Source organism: Carassius gibelio, chromosome B19 (assembly GCF_023724105.1).
Source record: "Carassius gibelio isolate Cgi1373 ecotype wild population from Czech Republic chromosome B19, carGib1.2-hapl.c, whole genome shotgun sequence".
NCBI classification, from domain to species: Eukaryota; Metazoa; Chordata; class Actinopteri; order Cypriniformes; family Cyprinidae; genus Carassius; species Carassius gibelio.
In genome coordinates, this window is record NC_068414.1 from 33,607,220 (window position 1) to 33,622,556 (window position 15,337).

The 15,337-nt window shown below is 36.9% G+C and overlaps 2 protein-coding genes across 2 annotated transcripts; one reads left to right on the plus strand and one right to left on the minus strand.

Moving 5' to 3' along the window:
* Positions 1-657: 657 nt before the first annotated feature.
* Positions 658-8,567, minus strand: LOC127979627 (succinate dehydrogenase [ubiquinone] flavoprotein subunit, mitochondrial). Its single transcript, XM_052585212.1, has 15 exons — positions 8,455-8,567; positions 7,544-7,627; positions 7,256-7,417; positions 6,170-6,313; positions 5,867-6,031; positions 5,615-5,763; positions 4,971-5,095; positions 4,629-4,797; positions 4,256-4,451; positions 3,238-3,409; positions 2,955-3,073; positions 2,661-2,772; positions 2,087-2,217; positions 1,309-1,422; positions 658-1,202 (listed from the first exon to the last, which is right to left on the minus strand). Exons 1-15 carry the CDS (start codon positions 8,512-8,514, stop codon positions 1,116-1,118), a joined length of 1,989 nt encoding a protein of 662 aa, XP_052441172.1. The 5' UTR covers positions 8,515-8,567; the 3' UTR covers positions 658-1,115.
* Positions 8,568-10,065: 1,498 nt separating this feature from the next.
* LOC127979626 (coiled-coil domain-containing protein 127-like) lies at positions 10,066-12,438 on the plus strand. The gene is made up of 2 exons (XM_052585210.1): positions 10,066-11,137; positions 11,830-12,438. The coding sequence occupies exons 1-2, from the start codon at positions 11,041-11,043 to the stop codon at positions 12,345-12,347; spliced, it is 615 nt and encodes a 204-aa protein (XP_052441170.1). The 5' UTR covers positions 10,066-11,040; the 3' UTR covers positions 12,348-12,438.
* The last annotated feature ends 2,899 nt before the right edge of the window (positions 12,439-15,337 follow it).

Below are 15,337 nucleotides of genomic sequence, written 5' to 3' on the forward strand. Positions count from 1 at the left end.
TTTCATGATGTTTAAATGTATGTGTGTGTGTGTGTGTGTGTATATATATATACATTTTTAAATATATCCAAACTGAAAACACTTATTTTAAATTATAATGATTTTTTTAGGATATTACTGTTTTGACTGTATTTTTGATCCTTTGGTAAGTAAAAGAGATTTAAAAAAATCTCAACAGACCCCTAACATTTTAATGGCAATGTACCGAACGTACTGGCTTACATTACAAAAGAGAGATTTTTTTTTTTAACTCACCTAAACTAATTGTATAAATAAACAACTACATTTTTGCATTTATATGAACACATTTACTTATGAGTTTTTACCTGTGGTCATATATATATATATATATATATATATTAATATATTGATTTTCCAATGTGGAGAATAAATACATATTCTGGTTTGGTTGACACAATCGTTTCGTTGCAGTTTTTCACAATAGCTGAACTTTTCTGTGATCTCTGCTGCCATCCACAGGCAAGAGGACTTCACAGCAGCTAAAAAGTCTCAGAAAGTTCTCAGAAAGCCAACACAAAAACTCAAGCATTTTTTCCCTTTACCTTCACATGTTAAATATGCAATCCACCAGTCTCACCAACTAATCTTCTCTTTTCAGTAAACACTAATACATTTCAGCCAGTATTCCAGTCCCAATCATTATCACTGGATCATCTTTATTGCGTTTAAACAGAACATACAAACATATAACATGCAAGATGTACAGAACTTTACATACAGATGAGGTGTGTTTTCAAGAATGGAAGGCCACGAGGTCAAATACATATGAAACCGAACATTTCATTAGCATTACAAACTGCTAAGTTAATGAGTTGACTAATTCAATTAATTTTCCATAATGTGCAAGTGCTTCTTAACAGCATTAATAACAAAGCTGTTTTTGTCTTCAGTTATGGAACAGATGAATCTTTTTCATGGATCCTGACTAGTGCAATGGTATTTCAACTTTATTGTTCGAATTTTGAGATATTTGAGTCTTACTCTGGTCATATTTAATTAAGGTGTAGCCTGTCAATAACACTATATTCGTTTAATTATTGGCTGATTATAAATAAACAAAAGGACGAAGTCAGCTGGGGCACATTAAGAAGCGTTTAATAGGAGCGGATTGCAGGGGGAATAGCAGCACACTCTTCTGCATTCAGAGAGTTGTCAATCACAGGTCTGTACTCCAGAGTAACCTGAAACAAGAGTTCATACATGTTAGCTCATACTAACGTACACTTTTTTTTTTTTACATCCTTCTTCCTGTATGCAGACTAACTAAAAGGTTTATGATATATTTACCTTTCCTGTCTTGGGATCCACGTAGGACATTGTGTGTTTCCTCCAGTGCTGCTCGAAAGGCTTCTTCTCTTGTCCCTGCAGAGGCTTGGAGTAATCGTACTCATCCACACGGTCCTGTACGAAAAACAGCATAACAAAACCATTTAAGCCAAGACCATATCATCCACATAACAGTTTTGTCTTTAACATTGTGATGAATATTGAAGGAATAGTTCACCAAAAAATGAAAATATGCAGAAGATGCTTTCATCCTCAGGCCATCCAAGATTATAAATGAGTTTGTTTCTTCATTAGAACAGGTTTGGAGAAATTTAGCATTACATGACTTGATCAGCAATGGATTCTCTGCAGTTAATGGGTGCCGTCAGAATGAGAGTCCAAACAGTTGATAAAAACACCAGAATAATTTATTAGTACTCCACAATCCACATCTTTTTTTTTGTTCAAGTAGTGAGGATTACTTTTGCAACAGCTGTTTGGACTCTCATTCTGACGGCACCCATTCACTGCAGTGGATCAATTGCTGAGCAAGTGATTTAATGCTTAATTTCTCCAAATCTGTTCCGATAAAGAAACAAACTCATCTACATCTTGATTCCTATAACTATTATTTTAAGATGCAAGATTACAAATTGCAAGTAAAGAAACATTTCCATTTTCAAAAGCTAAGACGCTATTTTTACCAGGTTAAATAATAAGGTACAGAGCACTAAAACGCAGCTTTGTAAATTTACAGAATCCTGTCTTGAGACAAGCATGCTGGATTCAGAAAGTTGACCTTGAAGTCCTCGCGTGCGTGAGCTCCTCTGCTCTCTTTACGCGCCTCAGCGGCGACGATTGTCTGCACAGCGTTCAGCATCAGATTCTGCAGCTCCAGAGTCTCCACCAGATCAGTGTTCCACACGATGCCTGAACACATAAAACATGCAAAAAGGCTATAAGAACCATCATATTGCAGCAATAACACCTTTTTAATATAGTAATGCAGATACCATTCAAAAGTTTGGGGTCAGTTCTTACATTTATGTTTTTTTAAATGTTTTTAAGTATCTTAATGTAATATATTCCTGTGATACTCAAGACTTTAGTGTCACATGATCCTTCAGAAATCATTCTAATATTTCTGATTATTATCAATGTTGAAAGTTATGCTGCTTCATATTTTTGTGGAAATCATGATTTGATGGGATTCTTTGAATAGAAAGAACAGCATTTATTTAAAACCAAAATCCCGTCTGTCCCTTTGATTCAGCACTGAACGAAAATTGGATGTGCTTTGATTCAGCACTGAACGAAAACTGGATGTGAGCACAGAGATACTTGATTTCTAATTTACTCCAGTCTTCTCTGACCTCTGTCAAATGTCTTGATGTCATCCAGAGACTTGTAGACGGAGTCCATCTTTTCACAACCCTCCTTTAGGACGTCTCCGGTGCGGAACACAGCAGCGTGATTCTGCATGGTCTGAGGTCCAAAAGAAAAACAAAACAGATTCAGTTACTCTGAAATTACTTTTTTATTATAACCACTTGAGATCATCCTAAATTATGAGATAAGGCTAGCGTATGCTTCAATTCTGTTCAATTCAGTTCGTCAATAATTTTAGGATGGTTTCAGAAATTAAGAACTGCAGTGAGGCGACGGACCTTCTGCATATTCAGTCTGATCTCGGAGGTCCTGGTACTGCCGTTAGCAAAGCGGATCTTGTCCAGATTGGCGACAGATGCTTCTCCTGCATTGGGTTTCAGAGGGGAAAGCTTCTCTCCTGAAAGAAAGAACGAAAGATAGATAAACAAATCACAACTGAATGTAAAACAACTTTACTAAATATGTAAATAATTACTTCTTTTCAGGATGGTGTCTTGTGTCAAAAAAAAAAAGGCAATTATCAAGCATTCCTCTCCATTTCAGGGTGTTTATTGAAGCTACCTGGAGTGTTTGTGTCAGCAATGGTCAGGGCACAAGCGCGTCCAAACACAACCAGATCCAGCAGTGAGTTTGCACCCAGACGATTTGCACCGTGCACCGATGCACAGCCGGCCTCACCGCAGGCGTACAGACCCGGCACCACCATATCCTCTCCGTTCTCATGAGTGATGACCTGCCACGATTACAGAGAGGATATTAGCATCATGTTCTCATGATGAGGGGCACTTCCAAAGAGAATTTACCATTCGTGTTCATAATGCATTCAAAATCTATACTATTTTCCCAATTTGGGTCCGTTTGGATGCAAATAATCTTTTTCTTTTTAAAACAGTCGTAGCTTAATAATTTTTTAATACAGTTACACCAAAATATTTTTACATTTTGTTGAATTTAGAACTCCTGATTGCTCAAAAAAAAAAACAATTCATGAAAACCTTCATGTTTATTTCTAACAATATAACAACAAAAATGTTACTCTGATATGAACTTGTATAAACTTTCATTTTAAGATGAAAAGGTATTTCATTTTTATGCTGCACTGCAATGGTTCATGAACAGGCTTTTATCAACAAAATTAAGTCATATATAATTTTATAAAAAGCATTTGACACTTGACATTCCATACATGAACATTTTTATTTTAAATGGCTGTATGTCTTAAATAAATAAAAAATTGAAAAAAGCTAATGATTTGCATAGTTTAATTCCATTTACCCTTATGGATTTACTGGATAAAAAAAAACATTTTTGTATTTTTAAATTGTAAATTTGAAATGTAATTTTTTTTTTAAATTTAATCAATCCTGAAAAAAAATATTCCTTTAAAAAAAATTAAATGACAAGTTCAGTTGTTCAATCAACAACTACAGTTCTAATATAAAACAGTGGGCACAAATAAATGGTGCTAGGACAAACAGTGCAGTACAAATAACATACTCATATTGTATTACTTCAGCATTAGGAGTTAATTCACTTAAGCACTAGCAATAGTAACAGTCATGCATCACATTCACAATACCTGTCCCTTGTAGTTGGTGGGGATGCCGCCCATGTTGTAGTGGACGGTGGGTAACACTGGGATGGGCTCTTTTGTGACATCCACTCCAGCAAAGATCATGGCGGTCTCAGAGATGCCGGGCAGGCGAGCAGCGAGCTGCTGGGGCGGAAGATGATGGAGCTGCAGGTAGACGTGGTCTTTATCTGGACCAACACCTCTGGAGGGAACAGGGTGGAAACTCTTTTTTTAACTCATCACCAGTTCATATATTATTCAGTCACACACTGTCTGTGAAGGTGACTTTAACAACAAACGTGCAATACCTTAAACAGTACATTAAAATGAAGGAACCAAATCACATACTGAGATTACAGTAAAAAGGAAGTCAGTTTACCTCCCTTCCCTGATCTCGATGGTCATGGACCGTGACACCACGTCCCTAGAGGCCAGATCTTTAGCATTGGGTGCGTATCGCTCCATGAACCTCTCACCTTCACTGTTGATCAGGATTCCCCCCTCTCCACGGCACCCCTCTGTGATCAGGCATCCGGCTCCATAGATCCCTAAGAGAAAAAGCTCAGAGGTCACGTCATTTAAAACTGAGGACGAGGAAGAGCTGGATATTTATCATCACAGCCGTAATATATAACAGTTAGATATTGCCAAAGTCCAAGAGATGTTATAGATTCACGGTAGTCTAAAGGACTTGTCCAGGCTTATGAAAGATGGAGCTCACCCGTGGGGTGGAACTGCACAAATTCGAGATCCTGGCAGGGCAGTCCAGCACGGGTCACCATGGCATTACCGTCTCCTGTGCTGGTGTGTGCTGAGGTACAGCTGAAGTATGTGCGGCCATAACCTCTGCAGAGAAAACACAATCAATATCTCTAGATGTATGATATAATAACACACACTGTTATAGGACTCTTTTATTTAAAAGTGTCTCAATTATAACAATGTAAATAAATTCAAACAATCGAACACACTTATAAAGATTTAATCAAAAACTAGTTTTAGGAAAAAAACTGTTGTATCTAATTAAAATAAAAAAATTAGCACTAATAATAAATACAAACTATTAAAAGCACATAAGAAGATTACTAAATCTAAAATAAAAATAAAACTGAAAACATTCAAATAAAACTTAATCAAAATATTATAAATATTTTTCTTCTGGAGAACACTTGATATAAAAAGATATTTTGAAGAATGTGGGTAACTAAATAGTTGCTGGTGCCTTACCATGGAAATAAATGGGTTCCAGCAATTCTTTGGTTACCCACGTTCTTTAAAAATATCTTCTTCTGTGTTCAGCAGAAGAACGAAACTCTTACAGGTTTGGAACAACTTTAAGACATGAAACCTGATTATTTCCCTCACCCAGTGGCAATGACAGTGTTCTTGGCTCTGAATCGGTGGATGGACCCGTCCTCCATGCACAGTGCGATGACTCCCTTACACTCTCCATCCTCCATCAGCAGATCCAGGGCAAAATACTCCACAAAGTAACTGGTGTCATACCTTAGAGACTAGACACCAGCACACACACACTCAGACAGGCCTCAACCTGAATTGTTTGGTAACTTCTACTAGGATTGTAATCTGGAACATCAGCCTCAGACTCTCACTCACCCGTCCATAGAGCGTATGAAGAAGAGAGTGACCCGTCCTGTCTGCCACACAGCAGCACCTGTGAGCCTGACCTCCTTTACCGAACTTCAGACTCTGTCCTCCAAAGGCACGCTGATAGATTCTCCCTTCCTCAGTACGGCTGAACGGCATACCGAAGTTCTCCAGCTGAAAACACACAGATGGGAATCACGATCATATTGAGAGTTATAATGCTTGAGTTAGAGACAGAGAAACGAGAGGTCAGACATTCTTCTTCTCATCTATTCTCCTGACAGTGAAGGTGACAGCGGCAGTGTCTCTCACCTCCACCACTGCAGCAGGAGCCTGCTCGGTCATGTAGTGAATAGCATCCTGGTCTCCCAGCCAATCAGATCCCTTCACTGTGTCATAAAAGTGCCAACGCCAGTCGTCCTCCTCCATGTTGCCCAATGCAGCATTAATTCCACCCTGTTTTATAAAGGAAAAGAAACAAGAAAGCTGTCATTTTTATATATTAGTGTTGTCAAAAGATTTGAAAAAATTGTGTACAGAATGTGTGTGTATACTGTGTATATTTATTATGTACATATAAATACGTAAAAATTTTACGTTAAATACATTTATTCATAATATTAATTATGTGAATAGAAATATAGATTTACATTTTTCCAAAACATGTAATGTATTTATATTTACATAATAAATATACACAAAACACACGCATTTATTATGCAAACAAATACTTTTATTTTTGAGGTGATTAATCATGATTAATCATTTGACAGCAGTAATATATAGCATATTTTATTTAAATGTTTAAATAAACTATATACAAAAAAAGTTTTATATATATATATATATATATATATAAATATGTTTATGAATATATATATATATACATATGTAAAAAATAAACAGTGATATAAATATATATTTATAATAATATATAATATATAATATTATAATAATAAATTGCATAATATAATATTGTTTTCATTTTATATTTTAAATATAAAAACATATAAATTGATTATTAATGAAGTATTAGTTAGAACAACACTTAAAACAGCCCACTTATCAGTGCAATATTTTTTTTCAGATTGGTCTAAGATTATCAGAGGTATAGTTTCAAAGGTTGAACTTCACTGTGAACTTTAGACTTCTTTAGCTGAAAATCAGACAGTCTAAGAACTGTTTTAATTCACTCTTTTCCTGAACAAATCACATGAATCTGATGCATCAGAGTCTTAATATTTATTGTCCTAGATTTAGGAATTACCTGCAATGCATATCAGCAAAACCTGATTTGTAAAACCTAGCTAAATCCTGATGAGAGACAGGTTGTGCTGCTGAAGTATATGAGAGGGTATAAGAGGACAGACTGTTTTGTTACTAGAGGAAATCTCAAACCTGAGCGGCCACCGTGTGTGAGCGGGTGGGGAAAAGTTTGGTGACACAGGCGGTGTTAAATCCAGCCTCCGACAGACCGAACGCCGCACGCAGTCCTGCACCACCGGCTCCAACCACGACAGCATCAAACTCATGATCTACTACTGGATACTGAGTGGAGATCTGAGGACATGAATACAGACAACACCATCAGCACACAAGGACACCAGTCTATCTAGCTCATGTGTGCATATAACTGTCAAAATGAAAGCTAATGAAACCAAACAAGGAAGTATTATACATACTTACACCATCTGACACTTTTGCATCTCCCTTTTTTCCATAGATTGAGAAATGCAGCTTGCGGTTGCTCGCCTGACACACTGCAGGCAGCTGGTGAAGCAACAAAAAGTGTTTTTAATAGTCAAAAACCTACGCAAAGTCACATCTGTGATGTTTAACTATGTTTGTATATTTCAATGCTTAACCTTCTACTGATTAGTCCAATTCAATCTAAATATAATTGTACAGACAAAGTTTTAAAGCAGCTTTACAGAAAATGAATGTTTCAACTATTTAAAATAGATATAATTTATTTATATTCATCTTCACCTCCCTCCTGCTTGATTTTTTCTTCATTTATTTTTTGCAACACAACAGTATTCACACAATTATTCAAATGTCTATTCTGATGACATAACAGCAAGACTTCTGCTTATACGTTAGTTTAACTGTAATATATAGATAAAATATAGGTTGGAGCATGTTTGAGAATACTTGAGGTTAAACCGAATAAAACCCATGCATACAGAGTACAGACACTTAAAAAGAGATAATATCTAACACAAGGAGCATTCAACATAACATGGCTAATGCTAATATTCTGCTTGACCTTCAATGGATTCCTGTTAACAAACTATCTCATCTTTACGTCTATATCATGTCACAATACATTAGGTGAAAAAGCCTCAAGCATCCCTGCTAAAAGACAAGCTCCATTAATAAAACAGCACCACATAAAACGTCCACTCATATAACAAAGGCAACGTTACTGATATACTACATAACAGTGTTACTTAACCGAGCAGATGATGTTACAAAACCAACACATAACAGACTACAATAGAGCATAGCGACGTCTAAAGAATTCAAACTTTCAGCCTTCACTGGACACATGACATTACAAAAACAAAGTATGCAAAGTATAAGAGAGGACCTACAGCTTTAGATGATACAATCTTTCTCCCGAGAAGACGAGAGGCAGCGCAGACAGCAGCCATGTTGCTCGATTCTGACTGAAACACATGGGAAAGTAGTGCTGGGTCGTTCTTGAACGATTCGTTCGAATCTTTCATGTGACTCGGGAAGAACGAGTCATCTCGAGGAGTGATTCGTTCAGTCGCGCATGCGCAAAATTCTACAGGTTCTGTACTGGAATTGGTCTAATTCACGGTGATTAGTTTGTGTGTAAATGTATATTTTTGATCAACGTTTCCCACTTTTTTTATGTCATTTCTACCTAGAAATTAACATTGCAGTAATGAAATTAGACTTCAGATTAGAGGTGAGGTGAGCTAATCATAAACTGAAGACCCAGGTAAACAATGAATAAATCTTTTCTGTTTCAGGTTCACACACACATACAGTCTATGGTGGAGATATTCAAGATTCAAAATTTTTTATTTGTCACATACATGGTTAAATGGAGAGCATATGACCAGCAGTGAAATGTAAGTCAAATCCGTTCCATGGACAATGCAATTATTAAAGAATACAAACACACAAAAATAATTATGTATAAATATGGTTTAAAAAAAAAAAAAAAAGAGAGAATAAAATAAAATGCTTATGAAATAAAATGTGCAGGACAGTATACTGTAGACTTTTACTGTAAATATTAAGATAATCAGGAAGAGAAGAATGTGCAAACAGGTTGTACAGGGTATTTACATTGCAGTATTAAAAAAAAAGGTAAATATACAAAAAAAAAACCCCACAAAACATTATAGAAACTGCTGTGTGCTAGTGACAATGTCAGTATGTTAAGTATATTGCTGATAATTAAGTAAAGTAATGTAGAAGTTACGAGACTGAGTTTGAATTTAGGAGCTTGATGGATTGGGGGAAGAAGCTCTTCCTAAGTCTCTCATTTCTGCCATCAGGCTACAGAAGCGCTTACCAGATGGCAGCAAAATGAAAAGACATTTACCAGGATGGTTATCATCCTTAATGATTTTAACAGCTCTGCTATTACAGCGTTTGAGGTTGATGTCTTTCAGAGAGGGGAAAGCAGGCCTGCGGTGCGCATTAAGTTTTAAAGCTTTGCATGGTTTAGTACGTATATTTCAGATTTAATCAGTTTGCATCAATCCAATGGGTCTTTGCATTCAAATGATCGGTTACATCTGATGGTTCCTCAATCTCGTTTAAAATGCAAAGGCGATCAGGCCTTTTCTGTTGCTGCTGCAAGGCTTAGGAATGACCTTTCTCTGTCTGTAAAAAGTTCTCCTTACACTTCCTGTATTTCAGAGTGAACTTAAAACACATTTGTTTTTATTAGCATTTAAAAATGTTTTGTAATTTGTTAGTTGTTGTCGTGTTTGTATGTTTATGATGTTTTATGCTTGATTTTATTCTTGTATTTTTATTTAGTCTTCCTGTACAGCACTTTGCATTTCCACATAGTGGTATTAAAAGTGCTTTATAAATAAATAAAGTTGAAAGTTAATAATGCCCAGAATAATAATGCCCAAAATTAACATTTGCTTTACGATAGATGTGTTTTTTTCTTCTTCATCAGAACAGATTTGGAGAAATGTACCATTAATTCATTTGTCAGCAGTGGGTCCTCTGCAGTGAATGAGTGCCGTCAGATTGAGTCCAAACAATAAAAACATCACAATAATCCACAAGCAATCCACAGCACTCCAGTCCATCAGTAAACATCTTGTGAAGGGAAAAACTGCATGTTTGTAAGAAACAAATCCTTCATCAAGTCATTTTAGCTTCAAACCATTGCTTCAGGCTAAAATATGAGTCCATAATATTACTTTCTCCAGTGAACACAAAACAAAATGGACATAAACAATTTGTAACAGAGACAATGCCATTCAAATGAATTTACAAAGCCAAGTTTAATAGAAAGCAAGAACAGAAGTGAAATGCAAAGAAGATAGAAGGTGCCATTTTAATTAAAAGAAAATTCCTGACTGCAGTGTGCAATGCACAGCAAAATATTTTAACAAATAAAATTGCTCCAAAGAAAAGAAGCTTTGCATATGCAGAACCTGTTTAACTAGTGCTAAAATAGGTCAGGGTGGATAGCTTTATATCGTCAGTCTGTTCTGATCCTTAAAGAGAAGGTAAGTTAATCTTACGTATTACATGATAGACTTAAAATTGTTTAATTTTACATACTGTATTATGACAGGGTCTAAAACGATTTTTTAAAAATATATATTAGAGTTGGGTCATGTATATATAAAGCTACCACACTTGCTTGAACATTTTGCTAAAAAACTACTTTTGATGATTTTCTTTCTTCATGCAACCAGCAAACAAAATGACTCAGATGGTGGTTTTCTCTTACTGATTTGTTCTCTTTTCCAATGTCTGACGACTCTGACCTGATCTGCCACTTAAACTAACTTTGCATTACTTTCAGTGTTAAAATAATTTTACTACTGATATTTAATTCAAATTCTATGGCTTAATCTCTTAAGTGTTTAAGTGCTATTCAAACAATTAATTTATGTCATTAAGATTTAAAATGTTATGTTGAACTAAAGAAGATTAGATTTGAGTCAATGGCAATACCAGAGAGACAGGGTGGTGGTGATGGTGACAGAAGCAAGTGGAAATACTATGCCTTCCTGGTGCCCATGCTGGGACTCTCTGCCTTTGGTATGTACTACACAACACAAATGCCCTTAGGCTGATGATACATGGAGATACAGCAAGCCACCAGGTGACACAGGGCCCATGACCGATCCAAATGATCCAGATAGAGGTTTGTTGCCCATTGGGAAAAGTGCCAAAACATCATTATAAAAAAAAAAAGCTGACAGGCAAGATTGCTCAAAAAGTTGCCCCGTGTATCATCAGCCTTAAAAGTGCTGTATGTCATTTTTTTTGACTGTACTAAAGCATAAAAATACCATATCTTGTTAAGTTCTCAAAGGTTATTCACCAAAAAGCCAGTTATTCTATTTTGAAAAACATGTTCCATGTCGGAATATCTGTTTTTGTTTTTGTTTTTGTGATTCCACCATCTGCCAATTTACCTTGTAGTATTTTGACACCCCAGGTTGCCAGAGTGCACTTTAAATATACTGTACGAAACTATCAACTGATCCTTAATCTGGCAACCCCCGTGAGCAATAAGGAGGAGTGGCGAGTGACAACTCTCCTTCGCCAATATTTTTAATTTGTAGTACCTATTTTAACACCTAGCTTTCAATATTACATATGGCAAATTTCTTTAAACTGACTGATTGATTACAAGTAAAAATGAATAAATAATAATACATTTGATTTATTTTGTTGTTTTCTGGGGGGGGGGGGGGGGTGTTTTTGTTTTACTCTCACTCTCTTAGGATGGATCTGGTCCAAGCAGTTTCAAATGGAAATTCAGGATGCCAAAGGTGAGATCAATCTTCAAGCCCTGGCTTTCCAGAATCTGAAACTCAATGAAGAACATTGTTACATGAGGTTGGAAGAGAAAAGTGAACTACGTAGACTGTTTCAGAAAGCTCTGGAAATTGAAAAAGGACGAGAGCAGATTGCTTTAGCAGTTCTGAATGATGTGGAATACAGGCTGATGGAAAGACAGAGGGCCTTTTGCAGTATTTTCGTTCACCGTACAAGGAGGGTGGAGATGGAGAAAGACCTATTGATTTATACAGCTAAAGAACCCCTTCTTGCACATCTGCATATGGAGGACGGACTCAGGGATATTTTCAAGAATGATCGCAGTTGTGCTGAGTATCTCAACACAGATAAGCGCAGGAATGGGAGTCTGATGTGGCTGTATCTCAGATACTGGAAGCTGCAACTCACTCTTCAAACACACCAGAGAGCTGAGGCAGCTATGCTTGGCACAGACAACAAGTGACACTGGAAGAGCAGAAATTAATCTGTATCACTAAAATTATGTATTTAAAAAAAAAAAAAAAATGTATTTATCAATAAAGTTTTTCAATTTTGTTATGGTTTCTTTGTGGGAAGAGAAAAATCCGATTTGTAAGTGTCAATACGACATATTAAATGCAAAGAAAAGAAAGTGAATTATAAGCAATGTACTACAAAAATTTCTTTAACAAATGAGATCAGGCTAGCTCATGTCTTTAAAATGGGGTGGGAATTTAAATCAGCTTTGTACTTGCAGAACCAGTATAACCAGCAATTAATAAATAGTTAAAGGTGAAAAGCCATGAAAAGATTCATGAGGAATCACAGCTTTATCTGTCGGTCTGTTCTGATATTTAAAGGGAAAGTGTCAGGGTCACTTAATGTGAGAGAGTTAAGGAGCGCAAAGACGAAGGAGATTCAGGATAACAGACTTTATTAAACATCTAAGGGTTACACAGGTTAGGCAGGAAACACATGTAGCATCATCAGGAAACTAACAACACCAGACAGGGAACATAGCTCAGACACTTTATATACAGAACGAAATGAGAGTAACTGTCACACACCTGAATCAAATGAACACAATCAAACAAGGGAGAAACTGGGTCACGGGGATCACACTGGGACAGAAACACAAAACAGGAACACAAGTCTGACATTTCACCCCCCTCCGAGAAGACCATAGAAACAACAGAGGTAAGGAGAGATGGGACCTTGGGAGTAGGCCTGGATGGAGGACGGACCACCTGAGTTAGGAGCCATGGTGGAGACGGGAGGAGGTGACGACTCCAGGGGACCGACTGATGGTGGTGGAGCCGGTGGAGGAGCCTGAGATAGTGGGCTGAGGGTAAGCAGAGGGGCTGCCATGACAGCAGTGGAGCAGGCAGGAGTGGGAGAGTGGGTGTGTATTTCTGAGCCTCCGGGCTCTCAGGGGATGGCATGCACTTCCCACACACATACCAAGTCGCAACTCCAGCACTGGGAACGTGTCAGATAGGGGAACGACAGGGCTGGCAGACAGTACACTCTTAGAAAAAAGGGTTCATTGGGGTTCTATATAGAACCATAGGGTTCTTTACTCAACTCCAAAGAACCTTTTATGCTAAAAAGGTTCTATAATGACAAGAAAGAACCTTTTTGGCACTCTTTCTTTAGGCTATTGTTCATTCATATATTACATTATTCTGCAACATTTTGTATTTGTAATTAAATTATTGTTTGTAATAACTTAATATCACATTGTAATCATGCTGATTTCTGTAGAAAAACTGAAATGGCACTCTTGGTGTGACATTGATTAACTACATAAAATGATATAAATATATACATTTTCTAACCCCCATATCTTGAATTTTCTGATCATTCACATGCATTCATAAATGTATTTGAATACACCGAATAATGCAGTGAAAGAACGCACTCAAAATGCACAAGCGCACTATTATGACTTCATCATGTAATTTTACATTAGCTTAGAGGCCTGCACTTTTTAGGCACGATTTGTTTAGTTTTTGAATATACTTGATACTGTTAAAAGCCACATCATTAAAACAAAAAATACGAGTTCACATATCACACCTAAACACGCTTGGAAAACGTAATTAGAACTAGCTACTAAATTAGTTAAAAATGACTCAAATGATTCGCGATCCTCAAACTTACTCAAATGATTTGCGATTCGAAAACTGACTCAAATGATTCGCGAACTTGCATAGAACTCCCGAAATAACTCAAATGATTCGCGAACCCGCTACGAACTCCCGAACTGATTCAAATGATTTGCGATTCGCAAACTGACTTTAATGATTCGCGAACCCGCTTTGAACTCCCGAACTGACTCAAATGATTCGTGAACCCACTACGAACTCCCGAACAGATTCAAATGATTCACTATCCCGCTCTGAACTCCCGAACTGATTCAAATGATTCGCGATATCCCAAAACTGACTCAAATGATTCGCGAACCCGCTTTGAACTCCCGAACTGACTCAAATGATTCGCGAACCCGCTACGAACTCCCAAACTGATTCAAATGATTCGCGATCCCGCTCCGAACTCCCGAACTGATTCAAATGATCCGCGATCCCCAAACTGACTCAAATGATTCGCGAACCCGCTACGAACTCCCGAGCTGATTCAAATTATTTACGATCCCCAGACTGACTCAAATGATTCGCGAACCCGCTTTGAACTCCCGAACAGACTCAAATGATTCGCGATCCCACTCCGAAAGTGGTTCAAATTATTCAAGCTCCATCTCCGCTCCAAGCATTGCAAATTTATTTTCATTAACCTTGAAATTATATTTAGTTGAATATTAAAGTTAGCCATCTTAAGTAACGTTTTACATTTAATCATGCAATTATTCAGCTTATTTAGGCTAATAATATCCAAAAGATAAAGCAATCATGGTGTTTTAAAAAAAAACAACTCACCTTTCAGTTCACTAAAAACTCCACTGGCCAGTAGCCACTGCACGATAAACAAATCCAAGCAGGGTCAGACACTTTTTAAGGTCTCCTTGAAACATTTCCATTGTGTTCAGTGCTATTTGCAGCGGGTTTGATAATTGCATGTTTTGTGGGGATTTTCAGTGCATTTCGTTATTGCATGTGCTGTGAGGATTTGCAGCGCGTTTCGTTATATGCATGTGTTGGGATGATTTGCAGTGCATTTCGTTATATGCATGTGTTGTGAAGGATTTGCAGCGGGTTTTGTTATGTTCATGTGTTGTGATAATTTGCAACACTTGTGTTGTCAAACTGTTGAAGATGTTTTCTTCATTTGCTGATGTTTTTTCAATTTGCATGTGTTTTCTTAAGTTGCAACGTGTTGAGCTGTCTCGGCCACCATACTTATATCTACTCTTCCTCTCCCTGCAGTTTGGTAATATAAAGATTCCTCATTTGAACTCCTTTATTGTTCTGGGTCTGAATTTGGGCTCCTGGGGTCTCAAAAAAGAAACATTTTCAA

Excerpts from the sequence above, each read along its gene's own strand:
- LOC127979627 (XM_052585212.1), bottom strand. The coding sequence starts at position 8,514 with ATGGCTGCTGTCTGCGCTGCCTCTCGTCTTCTCGGGAGAAAGATTGTA. Across the intron at positions 6,032-6,169 it reads CTCCTGCTGCAGTGGTGGAG|CTGGAGAACTTCGGTATGCC; the intron begins GTGAGAGACACT and ends GTGTGTTTTCAG. Across the intron at positions 1,423-2,086 it reads ACGCACGCGAGGACTTCAAG|GACCGTGTGGATGAGTACGA; the intron begins GTCAACTTTCTG and ends TTTTTCGTACAG.
- LOC127979626 (XM_052585210.1), top strand. The coding sequence starts at position 11,041 with ATGGCAATACCAGAGAGACAGGGTGGTGGTGATGGTGACAGAAGCAAG. Across the intron at positions 11,138-11,829 it reads GCTGGGACTCTCTGCCTTTG|GATGGATCTGGTCCAAGCAG; the intron begins GTATGTACTACA and ends TCACTCTCTTAG.